At 37.3% G+C, this 8,595-nt stretch overlaps 2 protein-coding genes across 2 annotated transcripts; both read left to right on the top strand.

Moving 5' to 3' along the window:
- The first annotated feature begins 889 nt into the window (after nt 1-889).
- On the top strand, nt 890-3,968 carry LOC147484872 (protochlorophyllide-dependent translocon component 52, chloroplastic-like). Its single transcript, XM_086577777.1, is given in 8 exon segments — nt 890-1,409; nt 2,047-2,234; nt 2,382-2,472; nt 2,605-2,778; nt 2,879-3,076; nt 3,161-3,348; nt 3,471-3,562; nt 3,565-3,968. Coding segments are annotated over 8 exon segments (1,566 nt in total). The 5' UTR covers nt 890-935; the 3' UTR covers nt 3,726-3,968.
- Nucleotides 3,969-5,224: 1,256 nt separating this feature from the next.
- On the top strand, nt 5,225-7,298 carry LOC147484871 (hypothetical protein At1g04090-like). Its single transcript, XM_086577776.1, has 2 exons — nt 5,225-5,435; nt 5,584-7,298. Exons 1-2 carry the CDS (start codon nt 5,321-5,323, stop codon nt 7,137-7,139), a joined length of 1,671 nt encoding a protein of 556 aa, XP_086433902.1. The 5' UTR covers nt 5,225-5,320; the 3' UTR covers nt 7,140-7,298.
- The last annotated feature ends 1,297 nt before the right edge of the window (nt 7,299-8,595 follow it).

The following is an 8,595-nucleotide window of genomic DNA, read 5'->3' as shown; positions in this document are numbered from 1 at the left end:
TCACCAAATATATATGATTTATTTTATTCTTTCTCCAAAATATACATGCTCATAAAGACACTCGTAAAGCGTGCACACATGATAGTTACTATAACGAAGTACATATTACCAATGGTGTAGTCATTGAAAAAGATGAGAAGGGGTTCGCTTGTTGCACTAAAAATAAGTACAACCATAGTGATAACATTATGACACTAATCTCAATTACCACAAAATGTTTAAGAGCGCGAGTTCTAAAAGTATTTCCACTATCTCCATTGTTTCCTACTTTCACATTTCTTTTAAGATTGAACTTAATTTTTGAACCCGGACCATATGTTTTGATTCTAGTATCTTTCCAATTGAAGATTGAATCTTAATTAATCAAGAAAAGTTGGTTTTGTTGCTAAGTATTAATCAATATATGAGAATGATCGATGTGGTTTGATAGATTGAAAGAGGGAGTGAAAATTATATCAAGAAGAAGAAGAAATGGTTATGAGGAGAGAAAATTTTATGAAGAATAAAATGAAAACGAGTGAGGATAGAGAATTTTTCTTCTTTTGTGGCAAAGTAGAAAATTGACTAAAGAGAGAAGCATGTGAGAACTGTGAATAGCTAAAGATGTATAACTTATAGGTGTATACAAATCCTCAATTTGTACAATGAAATAGCATGTACAATGTATAGAAACCAAAGGTTTTTGTCTTCAAACTAGCTAGAATGATATAGTGTGATATATATATAAAATAATTTTTTGGCAAAAAATTGCTACTGTTTTTACAATCGAAATGTCGAAATCCCATGCGAAATGTAAAAGAAATTTATCATGATACCGGTAGTTTCAAATTCCAATGCGTCGAAATTTGCCAGATATTTGGGTTTTCAGGATATAGTGACCCACTTTAAACGACAACCTCTTCCAAGGCCTTCTGTTGGCAAAGAAGCTTCCAGCCATGAAAGCTTCTTCATTGTACCATTCTATAATACCAACAAAACCTCCAACGACTCTTTTTCCAAATCCCATTTTCTCCAAACCCTTTAAACACCACTTTCCCACTGAATTCAAGCTTAACTCTACAACTTCTTCTTCCACAGTTTCAACTGTACCCAAAGACCCAAGTGCTCCAACCATTGAAAGTGACAAGTTTGATTGGTACTCACATTGGTATCCAGTTATAACACTTTGTGACTTAGACAAAAGAGTTCCACATGCTAAGAAAGTGCTGGGCATTGATATTGTAGTATGGTGGGATAAGAATGAAGAGAAATGGCAAGTTTTTGACGATAAGTGCCCGCATCGGTTAGCCCCGCTTTCGGAAGGAAGGATTGATCAGTGGGGACGTTTACAGTGTGTGTATCATGGTTGGTGTTTTAATGGAAGTGGTGATTGCAAGTTCATTCCTCAAGCACCACCTGATGGTCCCTCGGTAAAGAAAAATTACTTTTAAGTTTGATATCAGTTTCTCATTTATTTGGTAATTTTTAGTTTAGTATTAGCACTTCTTATAATGAAATTGCGCAATCATAGCTTCTGCACTACGCGTTGGTAGGTTGATGACTAGGCTTTTGGGCAAAAGCGTAATCGGTCTTAGTCTTTGTTAGTTTTCTACTATAATTGATGACACTCTAGTGAAATTGCCCAAGTGTATAGTCTAAACTACCATGATCACTTAAATGTGCCTTCCCCTTAAGACTCGACATTTACACAATGAGCACTTCACTGTTCTTTAATCCATGTCTTTTAGGTACCACACATCCTCTGAGTTCCAATTGTCACGCTTTGAAGTGATCCCGTCTAAGTAAATTCGTTTCTTAGTTCTTCCGCTCCTCTGCTCCGCACACATTGAACATTAGCTTCACGTGACGTGGCTTAAGAACTCTATTTGAAGAATAGTTTCATTTATACCAATTCTGGCTACTTATATCCCTGAGTGTGCTTTGGACATCTGACATCTCTTGAGAATCTCCGTGCAAACAACTCCTGAAAGTCATTGTGGGTGAAATGGTATTCAAGAATTACCTGGTACAACATCCTGATTTACCTATTTGCAACAAAATCTACAGGTCAACACTTCCAAGAAGGCGTGTGCAGCTGTTTATCCAAGCATTGAACAAAACCAGATTCTGTGGTTTTGGCCAAGCAGCGACTCTCAGTACAAAGATATCGCAATGAAAGAAAAACCACCTTACATCCCAGAGTTAGATGATCCATCTTATACAACTCCAATGGGGAATAGAGATATTGCATATGGGTATGTTACATCCTTCGCTTGACGTAGTTATCTGTTGTTGCTGAGAAATTTTATGTTGCTGAAGTAGTTTTTGATATTATGTGTAGTTTCTTTAGTTTTGGTATAAGAAACTTCTTGTGCATGTTGTCATGAAATTGGAATTTTCAGGTATGAAGTTCTGATTGAAAATCTCATGGACCCTTCTCATATTCCATATGCCCATTATGGAATAATGAATGTGCCAAGTGACAAATCCAGATAAGAACATCTACATAGCCCTTCTCTTAATTTTGGGTACTGAAAGATTTGACTCGATAATTTAGTCTTGAGAGGTTATATTTCTGTCTGTATCTATTAAGCTCAGTCTACTAATAAATGAGTTCCTTGCACACCTAAGGCTGATAGAGAAGGAGGGAGGCCTTTGGAGATAAATGTGCAGGCATTAGATATAAATGGTTTCTCTGCTAAACAAGAAAGAGCTTCTAGCAAGTTTATACCGCCCTGTGTGTTCTATGCAAAATTTGGTTCAAGCAATGGATCTCCTTCTTCAGGGAGTATCAAAGAAGTAATGCATTCTATTATCTCAATGATCTCAGTTTCTCTTTTAAAAAGAAGATCTCACCATTTTATTATTCACATTGGTATTTCTGTTTTGCATTATTCAGGAGCCATTGAAAACCGTTAAAGGACGTCAACTTCTTCTGATTTTTATCTGTGTTCCGGTTAGCCCTGGTAAAAGCAGATTGATATGGGCCTATCCTAGAAATTTCGGAGGGTGGATTGGTCGTTTAATTCCACGATGGATAGATCATATCGGACGAAACTTAATTCTAGATTCAGATCTATATCTTCTTCACTTGGAGGTAATATCTGTCTCATTATGGTGCGAGGATCATATGATGAATAATACTTCCAGTTAACATTTCGCCTTATTTTGTTTCTTATAGGAGCATAAGATTGTAGATGCCGGCCCTTCCAATTGGCAAAAGGTTTGTTTTGTGCCAACAAAGGCGGATACTCTTGTGGTTGCCTTCAGAAAGTGGTTAAGAAAATACTCAGGTGGCCAAGTTGATTGGGGTACCAAATATAGTGGATTGCTTTCCCAATCTCCTCCCAAAGAACAGCTAATGGACAGGTAATAGTTTACAGTAGATAAAGGCTATAATGCTTAAGAAATACAAGCTTAAAACTTTCAGTTGCATTGTGGGTGTGATATCAAGCTTAAAGTTTCTCATTCGCGTGTGTACTCTATTCCAGGTACCGGTCTCATGTTCTGAACTGCAGTAGCTGTCGAGTGGCAGTTAAAGGTCTAAAGGCACTCGAAATTGCTTTGCAGGTGTTCTCTTCTCTTCCATTGGAATTGTTGCAGCTACCAGGCAGAGTGTGATGTCAATGGCTGCGAAGACTGTTGTGGTCTCCACGGCAGTGTTGTGTTTTCTAGCTTCTAAGTGGCTGTCTCATTTCATCTACAAGACTTTTTATTTCCATGATTACAATCACGCTCTCCGGTGAGAAGTCCCAACTTCTATGTGTGGAGGCCATTGATAAGGAGGTTTACCACTTAATTCTCTATATGTATAGTAAAATCACATGAGTTCCTGCATAGGCATGTAATATTGGTACAACTATTAGCTATCACCGTCATGATTATTGGAAAAATATGAGGGAATGTATGTGGCATAAAAGATAAATTGTTAAAGTGCATGTATACTGAATATTATACTGAAGAGTTCTAGTGTAAATCTCTTTCATCTATCTGCATGACTGAAAACGCATTTGCCTCTCAACGTCTTTGAAATTGTCTATATATATATATATAAGTTGAAAGAAACAGAGGGGATTATGAAATATGAGGCAACGAATTCTTGTAGAGCTCAGGGTGTCGTGTGACAAACTGAATGGAAGTTGTTGATATGTTGGGTCGTAGGTACATATAATAACAAGTGGACATTAAACAAGTTTAGGAAGCGTAGCATACTAGCATAGCAAATGATATCTGCAAAAGACATAGAGTGGAAATTGCAGCTTTCTTTTGACAGAAGTTATCGTTCAAGCAGTTGCCGCTTTTTCCCTTTAATGAAGATTGCCACTTAAATGGGAACTCTGATATGAATATTTGATAATTTGATATACAAGTATACAACTATATCTTAATTATAGATGCTTTCTCAAGATATCAATTCCAAAACAAATACTATGTCAAATCTATTTCAAGTTTACTTGGCACGCAACACCCGAACCACCTAATACCAATCGAACTTGAAAGTTGAAACCGAAAACATATATATAGTTTGTTTATTATTTATTTTTTATATCAATTCGCCTGGGTCATTAGTGTTTTGATTAAGTTACTCGATAAACTTTTGGACTGATAAACCTCATCTCGTTAGGAAGAATTTTTTTTAAGAATCAATTTAATTATCTGCTTCTCATAAATATTCTCTTTGGTCATTTAAACAAAACTCCCAATCTAAGGAGATCAGCCTCACGGCAGTTGTCTTTTCTTCAGATCACCTTCAATTATTTGTTTGTTCAAATAACACTATCTAGGTAGATTCTGTTTTTCTGTTTATTGTTTCTCTTTACACAAGTAACCAACTCATGCTTCCTGCATGAAACTTGCGTCCCTTTCAAGCTTCTTGTTGAGAAAAATGTGTTTTCTTTTCCATATAGCATAGATCATTATGTAACTGATCCTGGTGATCACATTGACTGAACTACTGACTTTTTAATATCGGCTTTATGTGTTTGATATGGTGATGAGCTGGTGACTACATGCATGCTTATTGAACTGTAGCATGATGTTTCATTGCTATATTCATATATTTGTACAAGGTTGAAACTTCCAACCAAGATTTAGATTCCTTGCAAGCCTCGCCCAGCTTCTCCTTATATTCTACACTACTCAAAGTTGTCCTTATTATTCACTCTTGTTTACATATTCTTTCAACTAACCTATAACTGAATATGCTTTATACCAATCTTTATCCACCTTGGTGTCGCATTCGATCTGTTCTTTTTGATTGTTATATTCCGTGTCTTCCAAAGTTTTTATTTAACCTCTCTCTGTCTCTCTCTAACACATACACACACACACACAGACATCCATGGGGAATTGTCTTCCTCTCCATTCTGGTGCAATACATGTCTCCAAGAAAAAAGAGGTCTTGCCTGTTGAAACAGTATTCAAGCTTCCTTCACAATTACCATCTTGGCCGCAAGGTACGCATTCAGGGAAAAGTTGAAATCAAGTAAAATACAAAAAAAATAAAAAATCAATGCATGTGTTTTCATCAATTAGATTAGTTCATTTGAATGGAATATATTCATTTTCCCTTAACGGTTTATTTTGTATTGAACTGAATTATAGGTGAAGGATTTGGAAGTGGAAGCATAAACTTGGGAGGGCTAGAGGTGTGTCAAGTCTCAACTTTTAGCAAGATTTGGGCTACTTCTGAAGGAGGACCAGATAACCATGGTGCAACCTTTTTCGAACCTTCGCCACTGCCTGCAGGATATTTCATGCTTGGGTGCTACACCCAACCAAACAACAGACCTCTTTTTGGTTGGGTTCTTTCTGCGAAAGATGATGGCAAGAGTTTCCCAAGCACACTTGAGATGCCAGTAGACTATACCCTTGTTTGGACCAGCGAGGGCACAAATATTAAGCAAGATGGTAATGGCTATATTTGGTTGCCAATCCCTCCAAATGGCTACAAAGCAGTAGGACTTGTTGTTACCAATTCTTCAGTGAAGCCTCCCCTGGACAAAATTAGATGCGTTCGTTTAGACCTTACAGAAGAATCTCAGCAGGACGAATGGATATGGAGCAACACAAATGGAATCAATATTTATGGTCTGAAACCAACTATAATAGGGACACAAGCCTTGGGTGTTTGCGTTGGTACATTTATAGCTCAAGTTGGTGGCATGGCCTCACCTTTATCCCTATCTTGTTTAAAGAACAAAGCCAATAACTTGTCTTCCATGCCTAACTTAAACCAAATTCATGCGTTATTACAAACTTATTCTCCATGGGTTTACTTCCATCCTGATGAACAGTATCTCCCATCATCAGTGAACTGGTTTTTCTCTAATGGAGCTCTGTTGTATAAACAAGGTGATGAACACAACCCCATTCCAATTGACCCGGCTGGTGCAAATCTACCCCAAGGTGGATCTATCGACGGCACATATTGGTTGGATCTTCCAATTGATGGTAATGCCAAAGAGAGGGTTAAGAAAGGCGACTTATCAAGTTCCGGGGCATATCTTCATTTGAAGACTATGTTAGGCGCAACCTTCACCGATATAGCGATATGGGTCTTCTATCCATTTAACGGAGCAGCTCGGGCTAAAGTAGAGTTCATAAATGTTTCCTTAGGGAAGATAGGAGAACATGTTGGCGATTGGGAACACGTAACATTAAGGATTAGTAATTTGACAGGGGAGCTTTGGAGGGTGTACTTCTCAGAACATAGTGGGGGGACATGGATAGATGCCTCAGAGCTTGAATTCCAGGGTGGGAACAAGGTTGTTACCTATTCTTCCTTGCATGGTCATGCTTCCTATTCTAAACCAGGAATGGTCTTACAAGGAAACACCAAACTAGGAATTGGAATACGTAACGACACAGCAAAGAGCAAAAATGTATTGGATACAGGGGTAAGATATGAAGTCGTCTCCGCGGACTACCTAGGTAGCGGTGTCATTACCGAGCCACCATGGCTTAACTTTGCTAGGGAATGGGGTCCAAAAATTGATTATGACTTGGATACAGAGCTTAGAAAGATTGAAAAATTTCTTCCTGGAAAGCTTAAAAAAGCATTTAAGCAAATTGTGCAAAGCCTGCCTAGCGAGGTATTAGGAGAAGAAGGGCCTACTGGCCCAAAGATGAAGAAAAATTGGAGTGGAGATGAAGCTTGAACCTTTGATTATTTATATTTTTATGTTTCAATGTGCATAGAACAGCTATAGATGAATTCATTTGTAAGATTCGTCCTTTCATCAGTGCAGCACCTTTTGTTTGGTGCATATTTGCACCTCTTCAGAAACATTTCATTTATAAACTACCATTTGATTAACTGGTAATCAAATAATAGTTGTGTAGAATATTTCATACAGGTTCAGCTGCCTTTTATTCAGATATTATTCTGCAAACTTTTCCCTCAGACCAAGCAAGGTCACGGATTCTTGGTTTTGCTATTTAACATTTCATTATGAACTTGATTATGAAGTCCATGAGGTGACTTCATTATCTAGTGACTTTCTACACATTGCATTGGGAATTCAAAAAATATTTTTTAAACTTTTCAGTAGGAGCATTTTCCTCATCCTACCAAACATGGCCTACGGAAATTGCGACGAGCTCATTATTGACACTGTATTTGGTAACAGTAGTCATTCGAAGCTAGCTTGACTTTGTTATTAATCAACGTCCATCTATTTCATAACAACTAGTACTTTATAAAATAATTAAAAATAAATTGAAAAATAAATAGTTCGTATGAGTTACACGAAGACTTACACTCAAAGTAATTCTTCTTCTTATTCTCTTCACCTGATAGAAGTGGGCAGTGCAGCTGTGCAGGGATACTAAAGATTTCGCAATTCCATTAATATACTACTATCAACAACTCATGATTCACCAAAACTGTACATAACTACGAGGATTTCCATTCCCAAATGTTTTTCATAATTTTAACTACTGCATGCCAAAACTTAGATTTCCGGTTTCGTCCATAACTAGGGACGATCCAAAGGGCGCCGAGTCAGCAGAAGTAACCGGTATGCTAGTGTAAAGGGGCTTGCTAAACTGATCCTCCAAATTGAAAACTCCTATATCGTCGCCCACACGTCGACCATCGTAGCAATCAGTAAAATATATGTAATTCTTTCGAATTTGAGATGAACAGTCAGAAGCCAATAAAGTAGCAGAGGTATTGATTCCCAAGAACAATGCATGCATGCTCCCCTAACTTCTTCAACTCACTCCATTTCTTGTAGCCAAGATTTAGCTTGTAGGCTTTAAGTCTCCCGGTGTGATCTGTGATACAAATTCGCCAAAATTTCGTAACAAGTAATAACTCTCCCAAACATTCCACTAAATAAAACATTTTTACCCGTAAATATCTATAATCAATAAAGTGCATGACTATTGAAACTGTTATTTCTTAGGTAATTCTCAATGTGGCAAACTAGTATTTTTCCACAGTATGTAACAGCATAAAATTGTTTCTTATACAAAATAACATCTTCAAATCGAAGTTGGTCTGGAGATTCAACTATTGTCCAAGATGCACTCCTTGGTCTAGTGATCGTGTAAATAGCCATAACAACACAATTTCTACTTGTTGGTCTTGATGACATAGTAACTTTAGCC

Source organism: Coptis chinensis, chromosome 8 (genome assembly GCF_015680905.1).
Source record: "Coptis chinensis isolate HL-2020 chromosome 8, ASM1568090v1, whole genome shotgun sequence".
Classification (NCBI taxonomy): domain Eukaryota; kingdom Viridiplantae; phylum Streptophyta; class Magnoliopsida; order Ranunculales; family Ranunculaceae; genus Coptis; species Coptis chinensis.
This window is presented reverse-complemented; position numbering and strand designations above follow the sequence as displayed.

Coding starts and splice junctions, on each gene's coding strand:
- LOC147484871 (XM_086577776.1), top strand. CDS start 5,321: ATGGGGAATTGTCTTCCTCTCCATTCTGGTGCAATACATGTCTCCAAG. Junction 5,436..5,583: donor ATTACCATCTTGGCCGCAAG/GTACGCATTCAG, acceptor ACTGAATTATAG/GTGAAGGATTTGGAAGTGGA.